At 43.7% G+C, this 20,722-nt stretch overlaps 1 protein-coding gene across 1 annotated transcript in view; it reads right to left on the reverse strand.

Annotated features, from left to right (window-relative positions):
• Positions 1-20,722, reverse strand: part of MYO16 (myosin XVI) — a 529,091-nt gene that overhangs the window by 134,583 nt on the left and 373,786 nt on the right. Inside the window, 4 exon segments of the mRNA XM_018056366.1 lie at positions 3,271-3,476; positions 3,738-3,818; positions 6,123-6,298; positions 11,480-11,555. Of these exon segments, the coding sequence (XP_017911855.1) occupies positions 3,271-3,476; positions 3,738-3,818; positions 6,123-6,298; positions 11,480-11,555 (539 nt within the window).

A 20,722-nucleotide genomic window follows, 5' to 3' on the forward strand; every position in this document is an offset into this window, starting at 1 on the left:
CCCCATGGACTGTAGCCTATCAGCCTCCTGTATCCATGGGGATTCTCCAGGCAAGAATACTGGAATGGGTTGCCATTTCCTCCTCCAGGGGATCTTTCCAATCCAAGAATCAAACCCATGTCTCCCACACTGCAAGCAGATTCTTTACCATCTGAGCTACCAGGGAAGTTCAATTCCATTTATACTGATATGCAGTTATAAATAAGGATGATAAATTGAAACTCATATCTCCTTTTATGTAAGGGGCCAGTTAAGAAATGCAGAGATTTACCAAAAAGCATCATTTTCCAAGCAAATATAGTATAGCTATGCTCTCTGTTATGCAGAAACAGTACCTTAAATGGAACAACTATTAACCTCCAATGCCAGCTTCATTCTGAAAACTTTTACTAAACAAATGCACAAGCATTGTGATTGAAGAAGAGAAAGTCTCTGTCTAGAAGTCAGAATAAAGCAAGAAATGTATATATGTGGAAAAGGGCACTTACTTTTAAAAGATAATCATTACAAATATTATTTTAATAGAGATAAGTCTTGGTAAGTATATATGTATATATATCAAATGAGACAAAAATAAAGGTCAAAAATGTTTCTAATTATTATGCCATATAATATTGTATATACACACAGACTCGTGTTCTCCACCCTCTTCTGAGAAAATAGGACAATTTAATTGACTGCTTTCTGGAGTAGCTATAAGGAAGATCCATGTAGCTATTAAAAATTATTCCAGAGAAACTCTGAGGGACACTTTAAAGCCAAATTTCTCTGACTGCATGAGTCTAAGGCACTCTAACAAAATAGAGAGCAGAGAATGCATTGAACGAGCTTTAAAAAATTGTTTATAGAGTGAGATTAATCCTATTTCATATCCAATACAGAGTCCATTTGCAGTGCTCCAGAAACTTCAAATGTACACAGATCACTTGGAAAGCTCAACAAATTCGCAAGTTTTAATCCAGCAAATCAGTAAATGCCTGAGACTCCCTGGTGGCTCAGATGGTAAAGAATCGCCTGCAGCGCAGGAGACCATGGGTCGGGAAGATCCCCCGGAGAAGGGACTGGCTACCCACTCTGATATTCTGGCCTGGAGAATCCCTTGGACAGAGGATCCTAGTGGGCTACAGTCCGTAGGGTCGCGAAGAGTCAGACAAGACTGACCAGCCAACACTTTCACTCCGCATCCTCAGCAAGTTCCCTTCGATAATCATCAAGGCACTCACATACTTCCAATCCTCGGTTGAAGAAAATCAAACCAAATAAAATAAAGATATAATCTCCAAGTGAGTAGATGTTCTAGGGTGGTAGTTCTCTAAAGGCTGTCCATATACCAGCAGCATCAGCTTCACCTGGGAACTCAATAAAAATGGTAATTTGCAGAACTCTTCTAGACCAGGGGCTTCCCGGGTAGCTCACCTGGTAAAGAATCGGCTTGCAATGTGGGAGACCTGGGTTCAATTCCCTGGGTCAGGAAGATCCTCTGGAGGAGGGCATGGCAACCCAGTCCAGTATTCTTGCCTGGAGAGTCCCATGGTCTAGAACACTGGGGCTGCTGCCCAGAAATCTGCATTTTAACAAGCCTCAATGGATGCTGACATTGGAGTCATTGATTTCAGCACAACTTGGGAAGGGAGTCAGTACTGCTGAGTGAACTACCATTCATCAAGGCTGGGGACCCTCTGAGATCACATGATGCCTGCAGATAACAAAACCATACCTTTCCCCATCAGATAAACCAGGGGTCCCTGGACCCCACTCTCTGGTGACTGTCGTCCAGAAGGTCTGGGGTAAATATGGGGATCTATTACTTAAAACTTGTATTGGGCAGGTTTCAAACTCATTGATCCAAAGACTTCGACTGAAAGGGGTGGGAAGGCTGACTTTTAATACTTAAATTCTTATGCATGCGAAATATATACTTAGGAACAGACCAAACATTTCTGGGGACTATGAACAGATGTCCATTGAGGGAACAGCAAGAGGCAGAGCAGAGCTACCAGACACCTCTCAGTGACGGTAAGCAGTGATGGTAACACCACCACCCCCCAACAAAAGCACAAATAATTCTTCCATTCAGCACGTATTAATTCTTAATGTAGCCTTGTGTACTGCCCAACTTTGAAGTTCCTCTCTAAAAACAGGAGGCAGTGTGTCTCTTCACTCATGAATGAGCGTCTTTTACATTTAAACCAAATATTTTGTCTATCTGCACTACACATTCTGCAGGTTAAACATACTCATTCTCCAGATACTTTATCCCTAAATGTGGCGAATTTTATATTCTCCCTTCTGAACCGTCTATCACTTCTTTAACAATGAATGGCTCATACGATGTTTAGTTTCTTATTTGTATCTTTGGGAAATTTAAAATATACAATAAACATCTTCTATTTCTGTCCTCTGGAAAAAACAAAGGTTATAAACATTAAATTTAGTCATAGTTTAAATATTTTGCCCTTTGTTATGACTATTTCCAACTTGGTGATTTAGGTTTTTTGATTGATAGGTTGTTTGAGTTTAGCAGCTTCTTCATACCAGTGGCTCAAATTGCATTGCTGCTCAACCAAAGTCTTAAACTCTCTTCTTTTAGGTAAATGGTTTCCCAAATAGATTTCACCATACTACTGTTCTAGTTTTTATCCATTAATGTTAAATTTTGTGCTTGTAATATTGATATTACTTTATATCAATATCATTTTAAATTTCATGTTTTTGTATAAGATTACCAAATACTTGCTTTTTTGTCCATACTGTTCTTACTGTTTGACTGCCGAAAAAACAGATATTCTCATTATGTTCACTGCCTGTGTTCCAATAAAACTTTATTTACAAAAAAATAGGTAATGGGCTAAATTTGGCCCATGAGTACCAATCCTTCACCTAAAAAATATTTTGTTCATACATTTAAGGAGAAAATAATCCCACACATAGCTTCTTATATTCAATTATAATTTTAAGTCAATATTATAAGCAACAGTTTTATAAATCTGTAAATCCAAGGGAACCTCAATTTAAGGAACTATGAAAGTTGTTTCCAAGTGACTGTCCTCAGTAAAATTAAAAGCTTTTTATACAAGCTTTGTCCACGCATTTCGTGGTTTCCCAGAGCACTTTGTTTACTCGTGGTAAAAGGGTACGAACAACAGAAGCAGCGCCAGAAAAGCAGCCAGAAGGCCCCCCTCCAATCAGAAGGCCCGCCTCCAATCAGAAGGCCCACTCCAAGAACATCAGTACGGCTCTGGGGATGGCGGACACAAGAGAAAAACCTACCTCGACAGGAAATCGCAGAAGGAAAGGCGGACAGGGTACCCATGTCGGACACTCTTCACCATCTCCAGGATCCCGACGTACTGCAGCTGAGCGGACACGTAGAAGTTATCAAAGGTGTCTGGCAGCTTTGAGTTATTGGGCTTGATGCAGTGAATAAAGTGTGGAGTGCACTTCTGAAGTTTCCCTGTAATATCCGTCAGCGTTTTCTAAGGAGAGAAGTAAAACACAACTGATTCTCCAGAGAAGACGCCAACTGACAAGGTAAAGCAATTTTAAATAGAAACCTTTATCTTCAGTCCAGGATTCTTCTGTATTACGCATCCACTCACCTTGTGTGTGTACATGTGTGTGCATGCTCGCTTTTCTGAAGCTACTTAAGCGGTCAAAATGAAAGAAAGTCCCATGTAAAACCTGTACAGTCGATACAATCAAAACAGAAAATTTTGAAATCTGAAAACTTCACTAACCCTGAGTTGCGATGCAATGGTGGCTGGACCTCCCCGGTCTAGTCTTTGCAGAAATGTAGAATTTCCTTTCTTTTTTAATAACTGTAATGAAAACAAAAGGAAAGCATGAGCAGGTTTGTTTGACTAAGTTCCAGTGTAGGAGAAAAAAAATTAACTCTCCTATTCATCTAAGTTCACTTATAGGCAGATGGAGACTTAAAAGAGGCTATAAAAATCAGTGCCAAATGATTTTCTGCAATGGTAGGAAAATAGGCAACGACATGTAAAATAACCTTTACTGCATCCCTTTAAGTCCAGGGCTGTCACCAGCCTGCAACTACTTTAATTCAAGAACAAACAGATGTTGACTGGGTGGGTGGTACAATAAACTGACCCTGGTCTCCTTGAGTATATTACAAATTGTCATGAAATGAAGCTTATTCTGGGGCAAAAGGATGCTATTTTATGTTACAAAAATTTGATGTTTTAATAACCATTGTTTTGTTCCCTAAATTACCTGTCATTGGTGTCTTACTCATTTTCTCCCTTCCTTTCCTTCTTCTTCATTTTTTAATGTTACAAGGGATTAGTAAATTACTCGCTATGAAAAAAGATGGTAGACTTTTTTGATAAGTAATTATATATAGCTCTTAAAGAAAAAATCCACGTGCAGCAAAGATGAAATGATTATGGATATAAAAGAATTAAGTGAAAATGAAAGCAGTGGGTGAAGAAAGAGCAAAAGGTAATTAATTAAATTCTACCAGGGGTTAAGAGGAACCTCAGCCACTAATGTACTGTTACATTTCACAACATCATACAGACTGCGACCAACAGATCTATCGATCCAGAATCATTTATCTTAAACTAAAAGGTCTCGATAGAAGAAAAATTTGATGAAACATTCTTGTCAATATGGGGCTGCTCTCAAGGCAGTAGCTCATTTCCTCCCATTAGGATGAAGTGTCAAGCTGGAATGATCAAGTGTCACTGACAAGGGAAGGGAAACTGAAGTGACTGGTGGGAGATCAGCCTGTTTTCTATAAACACAAAGCTGGGCGTGATGCTCAGCTGAAGGGTGGGTAGATAGCAACCCTCTGGTCACAGGGGTGGGTGTGCAGGGGTGAGGACCCTCAGAGGGAAGTGAAGGATGGAACACTTAAGGAAAAATCATAATAAATAAATCTTCATCCTGTGAAACTGAACACTCAATTTCCCTTTCTGGGTGGAGGAATGGCTGTGAATTATCTCGCTTTTGCAGTCCTTTAGGGGAAAGACTAATGGCATCTCTGCCTGGTAATGTTTAATAATTAAGGCTAAAAATTACAGTTTGGAGGTGTGTGGTGATTTCTTGCTCATGATTTCCAGGATGATTGAGAAAGCAGGGGCCAGACGTTTCAGCGAAACCCCCAGGAATAGAGATCTTCTTTACAAAGGGGAACTCTTTGTCTTTTTTATGTAAAAGATGCCATTTTAATACGCAGTGAGATGGAATTCCTGTGATCCTCCGGTTATGTGACAGCTATATCAAAAGATTCGTAGCTCTAGGGTCTCCCGGCTAAACACGCACACACATCTCTAATAGGCTGGACACATTTCTGCCACTCTTCTGTAATAGAGCTGACTTTAATCATGCTTTTATTTTAATTGGTAAGCAAAAATGCATTCCAGCAGGCTACGACGACCGAATTTCTAAGATGGACCGTCTTGGGCCCCTCCCCAACCATACTTGTCATCTTTCAAAGTTTTTGTGAAGGCAAGCAAAACAAACTGGCACTGAATTCATCAGCTCAATACATTTCAATCGGAAACAACTCTTCACTGAATTTTTTGCTCTGTTTTTACAAATCATCAAAATCTTTAGCTTGTAAGTACAACCTCGCGGGTGCGGAACGAATACACATTAAAAAATTAGCGTTAATGCAGAAACGAATTAAAAATCTACAAAAAATCACAGTGAAAACACCCCAGGACCTGAAAAATACACTATGTCTGTATGAGAAACTACAATTTATTGTTTAGAGACCTAAAACCTCTGAAGTGATTAATGTCAACGGAATAAGGTAGCTAAGTTTATTCCCTTTAAACCTTCTGTCCCTGAAGTTACCTCCCATTTATCAAAAACACAGTTGCAGTGATGAGACTTAAAAAGGATGTTGCAAAGCCAAGCAATAAAATGACTAATCCTGTATTTGCTCTCAAGTTTTCACTCCACTGCGTTCTCTCATACCATCTTCTCTCCAAGGGTTACACTTTGGGTAAGCAGTCTTTCTGTTAATTTTGTTAAATTAAAATTAAATTTCTTTCCATTAGCATAGAGGATTGTACATTTTTTGTTCTTTAAAAGAAGCAGCAAATGTGCTGCGCAAATTTAAAAACTGGACACGAATCATGAAAAACTCCTACCTTACTAAGTTCTAGATAATTCCTGTTTTCTCCCATCATTGAAGACGCTGTCATTTTCTTACTGAGCCGGGCAGACTTATGTCCTCTGAATTTAAAAGAAGGAGAGGAAGATACGAGGGCTCCTGTTTGTGACAGTTTCGACTGGAACAAATGATTGATCACGACATTTTCACTAGCTAGGAAATAAATAAATGAATATATTGAGTGGCATTAGAATCATAATTTACACCAGCATTAAACTTACTCCTCATCCTAGCGCTTTAACCACTAAAACGTTCTGTGTGGGGAGGGAATCTACATCTCCTTCGGCCCTTTTTATTTTCCCCACTACTCATCACGCCGTTTGATGACTTCTGACTTTCTTTGCCCTCCACCCGGAGTCTGGATCCCAAGCTATCCTGCTCCTGTCCTGCGCCTGAAACCTTTGCTCTCAACTTGAGGGGCATTCGCTGCTCTCCTAACATCCAGAACCGGGTCAGACCTGCCCAGACCTAAGAGACGTCAGGGCACTTGACCAAGCCATGAAGACATGGTTTCTATGATCAGCTCTCCGCTCCAGGAGAATAACTGCCAGGAGCCCACAGCCCCAGGAGGAAGCTCTCAGGGCACCTGCAGACATCGGAGAAGCCCCTGACTCACTCGGCCGTCTCTGCTGTTGGGGGAAGAGGTGCTTCTTTTTCTGATCCAGTTATGCTGCAAACGTGAAAGCAAGCTGGTAACTTTTAGATGTCAGGTTACAAAAATTCTAATAATCCTGGGTCCATATGTCTTTCCTGACACCTCAGGGAGAAAAGGGTGCATGAATGAATGGATTTTTGGTGGCAAATCTGAACAGTCGAGTGAGAACCACGTCCGTCGGATAAGCACCTAGAAAGCATGCTTCTCCTGTTACTGACAGCTGTATACAGGCAGTGTTTAAGCCTTAGTTTCCTTTTCTATCAAATAACCACTGAGTACCTACTTTGTGGGTTCCTGTCAGACTGAAGGGTGATGTAACATGCATAAACTGTTTAGGATCAGTCTTAGCCCACTGGACAGTCAGCAATGGCCAGAAGCAAAGTGGTTTAGTTTCCACCATTTCCACACTCAGATTATTTCACTTGCCCGGCTAACGTATTTACTAGCAGTGCATTCGGTGAAAAGTCACTGAGGTGAGGTAAAGTCACTCAGTCGTGTCCGACTCTGAGACCCCGTGGACTGTAGCCTACCAGGCTCCTCCGTCCATGGGATTCTCCAGGCAATAATACTGGAGTGGGTTGCCATTTCCTTCTCCAGGGGATCTTCCCGACCCAGGGATTGAACCCAGGTCTCCCGCATTGGAGGCAGACGCTTTAACCTCTGAGCCACCCAAAAGTCACTACAAGAATTAAAATCAAAATAAAAGCCAGGAGAAGGGACAGAGAAGCGAAGACACAATGATGGATTACAGGAAGGTAAACAGGAGCCTTGTGTGGGTTTAAGTTTTGGGAATCACAATAGACTCATGATTTTTAATACACATTTTTATATATGTGTGTGTGTATAAAATCTAGATGTATATCTTAAATTTGCTAGTTCTGAAAGGGTCTAAAAGCAGTAAGACTCCAGTTGCAATGAGCTCAGCCTGCCTCCAGTTCTAAGTTTCTTAATACTATTCGTTTATAAACTAAGGCATCTTGGGTAAGTGGCTAGTTTAGGATGTGAGGCAAGGTAGAAGATCTTAGAATATTTTGGAAAGCCAGAATGTAAAACAGTGCTAAAAAAGGGCAAGAGAACCTGCCGAAAGAACACAAGAACCAGCATGGGGGGGGGGGGGTGGTTCTCACTGGCTAAGTCTTGGGCAATTTTAGTTTCAAAATAATGACAGTAATGGATTGTGTCCCTTAGATAAAATAACAATCTGTGAGTCCATACTGATAATGAACAGATGGATGGATGAATTATCAGAAAGGAGAGTTCTTATAGCAGGATGTCATTGCTGAAGATGGGGTTATAAAAATCACACTTTTGTAACCCAAAGAGAAATCCCTGATTTAGGCAACAATCATTGCCTCAGTCAAAGCTAACGGGTGAAAGCTTGTGATAAACAGTTCTTTATAAATGACTTATCAGTTGCAAACCGAAAACAGTGACGTTAGGGAGCTCTGAAGGACAGAGTGATCAAGGTGAAGGTCACCATGAGCTTTGGAACACAATGTGCTAAGAAAGAAACATCGTCACCTCCGTGGGGCTCCTGCCAAGAAGGTGGAGACTGATTCCAACGTGAGGGGACAGCAAATAAGCCCACATTGAGGGACATTCTTCAAAAACTGGCCTTCCACTTTTAAAAATATTAATGTCAAGAAGAAAAGCTGAGGAAGGGTCCCAGATTAAAGAAGACTACTGCGAAATGGCAACTAAACTCACCAAACGATCCTGAAATGGGGGGAAAATCATTCTGAAAGAGATTTGTGAGCTAATCAGTAAAGTGTCACATGAACTCTGAATTAGATACTGGTGTCATATCAATATTTAATAGTCTGATCATTTCCTGGGGTTATGGAGGTCACGTCCTTGGTCTCCGGACATGGACCAAAGGATTTGGGCAGAAAAGCATTTGGTTATTCTCCTGTGGTTCAGAGCATGTGTGCAGACACACACACACACAGATGGGAAGGAGACAGCAAGAGAGAAAGAGGAAGAAGAGGAAAAAAGTCAGTCTGGGAAAAGAGCATATGGGAGTTCTTTGTACTAACTTTGTGACTTTTCTTTAAGTCTGAAATTGTTTCAAAACAACAGTGAAACAGTAAACATATAATGCCGCGACCTGTTTAACTAAATTAAAAATATTATTTATATTTATAACTAGTCTGTGGATGAATGGAACCACGGATAAACCAGTGCAACAAGGCATTCCATAATTGGGGAATGTCTTTACTAAACCTCTCAACACTAGGCCTAACTATGAACGGAAACACATAACTGACGGTGTCTGTCCCTTCTCTGGATCGCAGGCTGGGACCGCGCGAAGGTCAAGCGGAGAAGCCTCGCCCTGTGATGGAGACACGTCATCGTGGGACGGTGAAGCCCCGCCCACAGGCGGAGCGCGTGCGCTGCATGCGGCCTTGGTGTCGCGCCTAAGAACCTGGGGAGGAAGCCCCTGGAGAAGAGACAGCTCTGGCCTCCCTTCTCTATTTCTAGGAGTCACCTGCTGCAGGCATTTTCCTGCAGGTCCCCATATGCACAAGCGGCAATGAGAAGCACCGCTGGCTGGGGTCTCCACACAAGGCTCTGGGCGCCTTCCTGCCAGGGAAAGGGGATGAGCTAACCGGGGTGCCCACGGTCTGTAGGCAGGAATGCAGAACCGCCAGCAGCAGCTTCAGCAGTAAGTAGCTTTCCTCTACTTCGAAGCAGACTGAAGAGTCTGGATTTTAACTTCTCTGCATCTTTTGGAGTCCAGTGGACCTGACTTCTCAGCTCAGGAGCCCACAGGGGCCCTTGCTGCTTTTCTGTTTAAGCTGTTGTCACCCAGCTCCCAGTCTGCACTGGGCGGGGGTCTCAGAGACCCAGCCAGGTTGGCGAGGATCCTGCCACAGACCCCACCTCCTTCCTCAGGCAGAGCTTTTGGATAATAGGATACCAGTCAGGTGCTGTGAGCAAAGGACTTGGCACAGTGTCTGGAAACATGACTGTTACCTGTAAACTACACTTTCTTTTAATAACTGTTTCCAGCGTCACAGCATTCCACAGATTCATAAAATACCATCTCAGTCCTCTTTGCTTGTATGACAGAACGGGTGAGCCACTGTGGCCTCCGTGCCAAATGCAGCCCCTTGCCTGTTTCTGTAAATAAAGTGTTATTGGAACACAGCCACATCCATATGTATTGTCTATAGCCACTTCCTCCTTATCATGGCAGAGTTGAGTCCCTGTAACAGTGAACTTACGGCTCGCAAAGCATAAAATACTTATTCTCTAACCCTTTGCAGAAAGTGCTTGCCACCTCTTGTATGAACATAGAAGGACACATTGTAAATTCTATGCTCATGTTCAGATGTATCTATAGTCTAAAATATTTAAAATAAGGTTCCCCTGTTTTCTCTTGGCACTTGTCAGGCAGCATACACAAAAGAGAAACTTTAAAAATATAAGGACTCTATTAAGGTAAGCAGAATCACAGTAACACAAACTGTCTTGTTTTCATTCTAAATATATATTCTTGTGCCAAACTTGAAAACATGCTGTACATTAGATCTTCATAAAATATATGGATTAAACTGAAGTATGTTATAAATGAAAGTCCAAATATTTGAAAACCAGAAGGAAGATATTTCCAGTGATCATAAGCTCAATTATCTCACTCTTTTCTTTTCACACGGTATTATTCCAAGTCTATGCTTTTATCATTAGCCTCAGCCTTTAAGAGAACTCAATAACCATACATCCTGAGAGGCCAGTGGAGTCATTCTCCATGTAAAGCAATATATTGCAGCTCTGCTCTTTGATTTAAGGTAAAGATGCTCCTCAAGCCAGAAGTGATATGGATGTCTTGTTTCCAGCTCAAAGGCATCCAACTATTTCATGAAAGGCTATCATATGCTTCTTTTCCCAGGAATGATAAATGGCTTCATCTCATTTAGAGCAACTTAAGCACAAAAGATGATACATCTTAATTCTTTGAAGAGGTTATTAGGAAAATATGAATCACTGCAAAAGTGCTATTAATAAAATAATTACTAGAGGGGGTAGAATTTATATGTAATTATAGATCTGTATATGGGCATATATGTATATAATTATACTCTATATAAATACGGTACATCGTTTTACATATACTCTAGAGTTATAGACATATATATAAATATATGTATATAAAGTACTGAGGTTCACTAAGTAGCTGTTGCCTATAAATCTGTATTGGTATATACATATATGCGTGTGTGCGTGTGTGTATATAAATTTGTACTCTCATTTTACTTTATAAACATCAGCTCTTTATATCTGAAAGTGCATAAGAATAAAATACCACCCTTTGGTGTACTCCCGAGTCATCTTAAGTAATGGAATTCACCCTGCTGTGGCCTAAATAACTCTGGAAACCATATTCATCTTCATCAGTCCGCACAGAAGAGCTTTTTTATATTCACACCGCCAGAGTGGGAAAGGTGTTTTATATTTCTGTCTGCTAAAAGCTTAGTTAAATTATGGTTTCTACTAGACTCCAAATTAAATTGTAACCAAAGTGTAGCGTGGCAAGATCCATTCCTTATTATTCTGGGCATTAGAATGCAAAAGATATTTCAATTATCCTTAGCTGGTGGCATATTTTACAGGACCATGTTCAGAGACAGGGACATAAAGATTGGGTGGCATTTTAACCATGGAGGAGGGAAACTTACTTTTCATTACAAATAGAAGATTCTGCGAAAGGGAGTCTTTATTTTTTTCAATTGCTCCAACAGCTTCATACATTACCTATAATAAAAGAAAGTAGTATCATTACTAATGGTTAAGCATGGCCACGAAAGTAATTTTCTTTAAAGAACAACTGGACTCAGTGACAGCTTTAAATTATTCATAAGAGCAGTGTCTTCAGGTCATAAAGTTTTCACTCCAAGCAAGTTCAAAGCTCTCCTTCCCAGGCTCTCCGCTGCACATCGAATCGGGGACGCCTCTCCTGTTCGGATGGGCAGAGTCCTCCTCCAGTGCTGAAGAGAACGGTGCAGGTTCTCCTCCACTGCCATCCCTTTGGTTTCAAAACCTCTCACCTGCTCAGAAAACTCCCTGACCCAAGTTAGAAAGGCTTCACGACACCTTGGGAAGGAAGCCAGTGTCACCTCAGGACGAGAAATGGAATGGCTTCTGCATTAAAAACTAGAAACAGAGCTACTATGTGATCCCGCAACCCCACTCCTGAGCGTACATCCAGAGAAAACTAATTCGGAAAGAGACGTGCACCCCAGTGTTCGTGGCAGCGCCATTTGCCGTTCCACAGCCAGGACACAGAAGCAACCTGAGTGTGCGCCGATAGGGGAATGGATAAAGAAGGCATGGTGTGTGTACACAGTGGAGCACTACCCCGTCACAGAGAGAATGAAGCACCATTTACAGCAACATGGACAGATCTAAAAACTGTCACATTGAGTAAGCAAGTCTTCGTGATGCTGGGCAAGATGCAAAGTGGGAGGAGAAGGGGACGACAGAGGATGAGATGGTTGGATGGCATCACTGACTTGACGGACACGAGTTTGAGCAAGCTCCGGGAGTTGGTGATGGACAAGGAGGCCTGGCGTGCTGCAGTCCATGGGGTCGCAAAGAGTCGGACATGACTCAGCAACTGAACTGAAGTGAAAGTAAGTCACGCTCAGTCAGGCAGTCATGTCCGACTCTTCGTGACCCCATGGACCGTAGTCTGCCAGGTTCCTCTGTCCATGGGATTCTCCAGGCAGGAATGCTGGAGTGGGCTGCCATGCCCTCCTCCAGGGGGATCTTCCCGACCTGCATCTCTTGTGTCTCCTGCACTGACAGGCAGATTCTGTCCCACTAGCACCAGCTGAGCTAAGAGGTAAAGCCAGACAAACAATAAACAACTTTCAGATACTTCTCAATCACTACCCAGTTTGGTCCTAGGCCAGAACATGGCTTACCAGTGTTAGAATGCGAGCTACGTTATATATTACACATTGTTGAATATAAGCAAATGTCTATAGCGTCTAGAGCAGCGGTTCTCACCCCGGGGTGACAGTGTCCCTAACCTGTGTCTGGAGATATCTGTGTTTGTCACAGCTGAGGGGTTGGAAGGACTGGAGTGCTGCAAACATTCTACAGCGCCCTGGCAGCTCCACAGTGAAGAAGTATCTGGCCCCAGATGATATGGGATTAGGGTTGAGAAAACTCAGCCTGGAGCGTGGCTCCTGCACGCCTTCCTGAATTAGAGACAGCGGCGCCCCTGAGACTCCCAACACCCAGCTGAGGCATCTACATCTTTGGGTAGACGGCAGGTTATTTAGCAGGGTATTTGGTGGGTTATTTGGTGGGTGTGTGGCAGGTTATTGAACATCCCAGAGATGACCCTGCAGTGTTGGGTCCTCCTTTCTACAACCTCAGTCTATAACTCTAGCCTCTGCTTTTCAGGGGAATCTGATGATTCAGGATTGAACACACACACACACACACACACAAGTGAATGACTGATTGTCTCTAAAAACATCTGTGGTCTTTGCTCCTGTTACACCTTGTTTGCTGACGGGCCTTCTCTTGTTTCCGGAGGGGAGTGACTATGGATTGTTCAGCTCTGCCTCTGTGGCAACAAGCAAAGAGTCTAGTCCTTCCGGCAGATTCATTAAATAGTCAATGCAATGAACAAAAAGGTTTTGTTATAGTGACGATAAACAGCACAAAATCATGCTGCCTGTTTTTATTTAAGATTATGTTGGTGGTTCAGTCACTCCGTCGTGTCCGACTCTTGTGACCCCATGGCTTGTAGCCCACCAGGCTCCTCTGTCCATGAGATTTTCCAGGCAAGAATACTAGAGTGGGTTGCCATTTCCTTCTTCAGGGGATCTTCCTGACCCAGGAATCGAATCCGGGTCTCCTGCATTGCAGGCAGATTCTTTACCAACTGAGCTACAGGGGAAGCTAAGAGAGTATGTTGATGTCATTAACACAAGCTCCTACGCTCTAGGACGTCTCATGAATGGCATTCTGATTGTATTCGGATAGTTAGAGAAAAAGCTAGTGGTCTCCCACCAAAACAAAAGCTCAAAATTTGCCAGTTGGACAGTCCAGCTGGCAAAGTTACACGGAAAAGATACTGAACAAAATCCATACATGTGCAGACACTCAAGGAAGGCGGTTTGATGCCTGTAGGAAGCATGGATTGGGCAAAAATTTTTGCTTCGTATAAAAATCGATGACTCTTGAAGCAGGTGGACTTCATTATCTTGTGGCAATGCGAACACTGCTTTAGCTCTCTGAGTGTTTCTTTTTGGGGGGACAGACAAGGCTGTTCTAGCTTAGCTGGGCCACCGGAGAGGGGAAGAGCAGGTGCTGCTGGACGGCAGGAAGCAGGCCTCAGTAGTGGGTCTCTCCAGGTCACTCAGCCCTGGGGCTCTGATCTCAGCCCCACCCTTCCCCTTCCTGCTGGTTTATTACTTAGGGGATGGAAGGAGAGAAAGTCTGAAAGTCACAAAAGACAGAGGCCAGGTTAAATGCTCTTTTCCGCCCTCCATCTTTACATAATTGAATCTCAGACTAGTTTGTTTTTCTTCTTTTTCCTCTTAGGATTCATGCTGTAAGTGACAGCGTCCCTCATGCATGGAATAGAGAACTTTATATGCAAAGGGCCCCCTACGAACCTTTAAGGAAACTGTCATGTAGTCAAAGGTTTCCTTTCGAATGATTCTGTTGAGTAAAATGGCTCAAAGGCAACGGAGTCTTTCCCCCACGTTTCAGCAGTTAGCACACTCATCTGAATGCATTGCTGTGGACGCCCAGCTGGGAGGACAGCGCAAGCTGGGAGCTGCGGTCGCACGTGCTTGTTTTTTGGACATACTCGCTGTAGCACGATAGCAGGTCCGAAAGATGAATTATGTTCTCCATATATAAAAATAGGGGTATACAACTTTCACCCTGGGTGTGAATCACTATCCATCAAGGTTCCTGGGCTCCTGGGTCCACAGAGAAAAGTTTACAAAAGGCCAGACCACACACATGGTCTTCCCAACTGGAGGTTGTCAAGCTCAGGCTTGGCTAACTGCCAAGGAAAGCTGCGGTGCAAAGGTGAGTGAGCTCCGAGGAGACAGCTCCAGCCAGCACCTCTGGTCTTAATTCCTTGAGTTAAAGCAAGAGCGGCGGGCTTACGTGCCCAGGTGAAGAAGGTGTGGGCTCTTCCAGCGTGTCTGTACCGAGTCACTTCAGTCATATCCACGTTGTGCAACCCTATGGACTGCAGCCCGCCAGGTTCCCCTGTCCATGGGTATTCTCCAGGCAAGAGTACTGGCATGGGCTGCCGTGCCCTCCTCCAGGGGATCTTCCTGACCTAACCTGTGTCTCTAAATCTCCTGCCTTGGCAGGCAAGTTCTTCTACCAGCAACGCCACGTGGTTAGCCTGGTGTCTTCCAGTGCGAGGTCCTGACTCTCCAAGACTGTGGTCCCAGTCCAGCTCCAGACGTCGGCACGCAGGAGGAGGGCTGTGTGAGGTCCAGGAGATGTGCTGTGGGAGCACCCATTCGGTGGCTGATCCACCAAGGACCTACAGTGTGTCCCTCGAGTGAGCACCCACAGCGTGTCTGGGACGCACGGACCACACTCTCCAGTGTCGAATGAACACGCACACGCCTTGGACCCCACCCAGACCCTTTTTTTTCTTTCTGAGATTAGCTTATTTATTTATTGCTTTCGGGGCCGCTCTAGGTCTTCATTGCTATGCAGGGCCTTTCCCCAGTTGCGCAGAGCAGGGAGGCCTCCTCACTGCGGCGCTTCTAGCTGCGGTGGCCTCTCGTGTTGCAGAGCACGGGTTCTGGGCACCAAGGCTTAAGTAGTGCAGCGCGCTCAGTAGTTGCAACTTGCAGGCTCAAGCTCACAGGCTCAGTAATTGTGGCCCACAGGCTTAGTTATTCTGTGGCATGGCGGGGGGGGGGGGTCTTCCCTAACCAGGGATCAAACCTGTGTCCCCTGCATTAGGAGGCAGATTCTTAACCACTGGATCACCAAGGAAGTCCTCCACCCAGACCTTTCTGATCATCGTTTAGAGGGGCGGGGCCCAGGAATCTGCATTTTGAACTTGCCCCCTAGCTCATCCTAGTTCACGGTCAAGTTTGAGAAGCACAGCTCCAGGGACTACTGACCTGATGCTCTGTGAACTCTGCCTCCGGTGTGGTGATGGCAGGAGATGCGGCATCTGGGGACAAGGTCTGCAGAGGATCAGCGCCTCCTGGGCATTTTAGATATGGAACGGCTACTAAAGCAGATATTTGCTGCTAAAGTTTAAAACTGCTGCTAAGTTTAAGATGAGAATACAACATAATTGTGAAGTATCTGAAGTGAAGGTCGCTCAGCTGTGTCTAAGTCTCTGCAACCCCATAGGCTGTAGCCTACCAGGCTTCTCTGTCCATGGAATTTTCCAGGCAAGAATCTGGAGTGGGTTGCCATTTGTTCCTCCAGGGGATCTTCCCAACCCAGGGACTGAACCTGAGTCTCCCGCATTGCCGGCAGATTCGTCACCTTCTGACCACCATGGAGGTAAGCCGGGAGGTGAAACTCGTGGCCAGCAAGCAGGCATCACCACCTCTGTTTCAGGACTGTTCTTAGCAAGTGGAATCAGGGTCATCACATTTAATCGGGACAGTGTCACCAGAGAAACAAGAAGGTGCATGAAGCAGAGGCGGCCCGCATGCCTCTAAGTAAAGAGACGCGTCCATCTCTTTGCTGAGAATTCACATCTCTTCTATCGGTGAGAATTAGGAGACTGTTGAAGGGACCCAAGAGGGAGAAGGACGTGACCTCGGGGGCTGGAATGGGAAGCGGGTGTTTGGATTCCAGAGTAAACGGGACAGAAGCGCTTGTATTCAGTCATTAACTGGGCTTCTGGTAATACGGAAAATCAGTTTCATTTATTTATTTACATTTTTAGAGCCAGTTGAGGGAGTGTCTGGGAACTCAGTTTAGTTGAGCTTCTGGATTTGTGAACATGAAGAGATATTAAAGGCAGACACAGAAGCCTGCAGAGACACAGGCAGGAGGGAGCCGGGAGGCATCCCCACGAGAAACCGAGTCACGGGAGCAAACTAACTCCTGAAGGAGACGGAAAATACTCTCCTGGGAGACAGCAACATTTACAGAATGGAAGTAAGTCACCCGTCAGTCAATGCCCGTCCCCACCACGATATTTACATGATGCGAAATATAATCCCTGGGAAAGAGATGGGATTAACAGCCGATAAAAGTGGGAGACTTTTGACATCCATTCTGGAATTCACTAGATCACATCAGAATGTCTGTAAAGTTGGATTTTAGTCAAAGAAATAAGGTTGTTTTTCAGCAAACGTAAATAGGTCTGATAATTCTTCATGCCTGGCTTCAGCTTTCTACCGGAGGTTTGCTGAAGAAGTCTGGATTTCATGTGTAGTGGTAAATTGATCTCTCTATAGCATCAATATTTGTAAGCAGAGGTTTCTGTTTTTTAATTTTCCATTAACTGATTCCATCCAGTAGTTTTGCTTGCTCTCATTCTGATTCACTTTAAGTTGATAGATACTAGTCAACAAAATAAGTTACTAGAAGCATATAGGGTTACTGTTAAGTGTTTTTATCTAAATATCTATAATCTGGATATGGGCATTGAATTGAAATTACCATATCTGAAATTTATGAACATGCTTCTTTGGTTCCTTTTGAGAAGAAAAATAATATCAATCAACTAATAATAAGATATCAGTATTCAAGGAAATTCTAACGTTTCCTATTTATAAATATCTATCATCCCATGAAGATGAAGGAACCAGTTAAATCTTTGAAGAAAAAAAAAAAGAAGACAGTGAGATTCCCTAAATAAGAGCCTGCATTTTTTTTCTTCCTAATAAAACCCTGGATAAGGAAACATTTATCAAATCTACAAAAATTTACACCAAAGGTGAAACTGATACAAGAAATGGAGCACTAGGAGCCTGGCGGAGTTCATTCTTATTTTTCTAAGTCTGCCCAAGAGGTGAACAAACACAGATGCAAATTAGGCTCTTTCTGTATGGGTCAAAATATCCTTGTCAAATAACCTTTAATCGTAACAGTTTGGCTTAGACCAGACAGATTTCATTGTTATGTCTGGGGATTCTGCCTGGAGAAAAGAAGAGAAATAAAAGGAAGCTTCCTTATTGATTAGTTCATCTCCTTTTTCTGCTGATTTAAAGGTTCACTTTCAGAGTTGTCTTGGGCACATGGGGTCTCCCACAAATCTCTGGGGGTGAAGGCCAGCCAACAAGCTACAGAAGGCTCTCCTGACACAGGTGGCCTGGGGAAATTGAAGGGACCAAGGCATCCCCCTCCCCGGCACTCATGTTATGTAAATATGTCTGAGGGCAAAGAGGTTGGCTGCCATCCGCGTGTCACCCAGAATGTAATGTATGGCGGCCTCCGTGAGATAAAGATCTCCGCTTCTCAGAAGTCTGGGCAACACCATAAATCTCACCCGACATGTTTCACACTTAATTTATTCCACAATAGGGGTAGATCCTTTTCAAGGAGCAGGGGGAAAAAAATCACGTATTTTACAGACTGGCCGCAAATCAGTCTCTGCCCCACATCACTCTATCAGCAATCTTTTAGTAATTGGGTTCCCGGAAAGCCTTGTGGAAATGAGTGACATGATGATAAGGACCAGGGTCTACTGTCTGGGATTACGACTCTATCCATCTCGCTAGACTGTCACTTGGGGGGCGGGAAAGGAACCCCGGGGAGCGCGGTCACACCCCGCCCACACACAGACGCACCAGCGAGCACGCTGCAGGATGTGCTAAACCTTCCCTCCTGCTGAAAAACATCTCAGAGTGCGTATGGAAACTGCAGAGAGTGTGTCCATTTGCTTAAGGGAAATACAGTGAAAGGAGCTTTAAAAATCTGCCATAAAACTTCAAAGACCTTACAGGTGTGTGCTTGATTACAATATTAGTCACAAGGCTAAACGGTAAAGAAGGTAATTTTTACAAAATTGTCTCTAATCAAGGTGGCATTACCGATCACAAAAATTACCAGGTAGTCAGTGAAAACCAGAATGTCACATCAACATAAGGTGAAACAGACTTCTAAATACTTTTTCTTTTAATATTATAGTTTCCACAGATAGAGGAAAATCTCAATTTTCTGCACTAACCTTCCACTGAAGGCTTTCAAATGATACAGGAAGTGTAAGAAAAGATGACGCTATGACTGTGGAGGTTACATATTCCTTATCATCTGCTAAAGCTGCATTAATACCATGATAAATAAAAACAAATATTCTAACACACCTAGAAACACCGATTTATACAACATGAGCATTTGTATAACATACAAGAAATAACAAATATCTTTTCTAACGAATCAAGGACATTTACCAATAATTTAGAAAAGTCAATTGGGACTCTAATATTCTCAGTGTAGCCAGTTGATTAGATGGCTCCTGAAATATGTTCATGACCTCAATATCTGTGATTGATGAGTTTAAAAGTTTGCTAAATATGGTGGTAATTCTGCTTAGAAAGACCTTCAGCTCTTGTTGGGGAAATGTGACTGGTGTCTTTGACACAAGCCTGCAAAACAGTCATCCTTGTATTGATTGCGTGCTTAACACTTAACCTTCACTTGATCTTAGCCAAAAGGCCGAGAAACAGTACCACTTAAACTTCAAAGCAAGTTTTTTGAAGTTCACAGCTCTGTGCCTCTTAATCACAAACTCCACGAATATGTCAGCTGAGGGTCAGCGTACTCCGCAAAGTCACAGCAATGGGCCCCAAGCACCCTGGAGCATCTATCACGCAACGCAGATTCCATGAGGCGAGGTAATACAGACTTCACCACACGCCACAGGGGAGAGAAAAAGACGTGGGGGTGGGGGCAGCAATGAGAAAAGTGAGACATGCCCCCCAAAACTGATGCTTACCCAGAACCAGAATGTCAGAATGTGCCCTTTTTTGGAAATAAGATCTTTGTGGATGTAATCAGTTACAAAGATGAGGTCCTACTTCATATTGATGGGGGAGGGTATCCAGTGACTGGTGTCCTTAAAGAAGAGACGGGGATACACAGAGACCCAGGCAGAGAGGAAACCTCATGAAGATGGAGGCAGAGACCTGGGCGCTGTGTCCACAAGCCAAGAATGCCAGCTGCTGGCAACCCCAGAAGCTGGGAGAAGGAGGCCTGGAACAGACATTTCTCAGAGCCTGGAGAGGGATCCGACCTGCAGACAATTGATCTCAGAGGCTGGTGGACAGAACCGTGAAGGATGCGTGTCTACAGTCTGAAGCCACGCTGTGTGGGGGAGTTTGTCACGGCATCCCCAGGAGGCTCACTCACACGGTGCAGTATTTGCTAAATCACAGAACACCCTCCCTGACCCCCCCACCCCAACCCTGAAAAATCAGCACAGAAGGTTGGGGTGGAAGTGTTTCAGAGGCACTTTGCAACTTGAAAACGGCTATGTAAGCATCAGGCATGCTTGCTGATGAGGGAAGACAGAGCAGAGACAAGTGGACGAGGCCAAGAACTGGGGCCTCGGGAAGACAGGAAAGATTTGGAAAGAGGCAAGGGGTGTTCCAGGTAGGAAACCACGTGAGCAAAGACAGACATGGGGAAATGCAGATGTCATTTTCAAATGAATCAGATGTAGTTTTAAAAAAAAACAAAACTACAGCGTTACAAGTTACAACTCCGTACTACTTTTTTAATCTGTAAACTCAAACCAAGGAACACGCGCGTTAATTCCCAGAGCTGCTGGAACCAACAGCCACTCTGGAGTCAGGCGTCCCTGCTTGCCATCCTGGCTGCTTCCAGCTTCTGAAGGCTCCAGGCTGCATCCCTTCAGTCCTTTTCTCTCTCAACTCGCCCTTGCCTCACGCTTATAAGGACACTTGTCACTGAGCTTGGAACTCAACAGATAATCCAGGAGGATC

This window comes from Capra hircus, chromosome 12 (assembly GCF_001704415.2).
Source record: "Capra hircus breed San Clemente chromosome 12, ASM170441v1, whole genome shotgun sequence".
In the NCBI taxonomy this organism is placed as follows: domain Eukaryota; kingdom Metazoa; phylum Chordata; class Mammalia; order Artiodactyla; family Bovidae; genus Capra; species Capra hircus.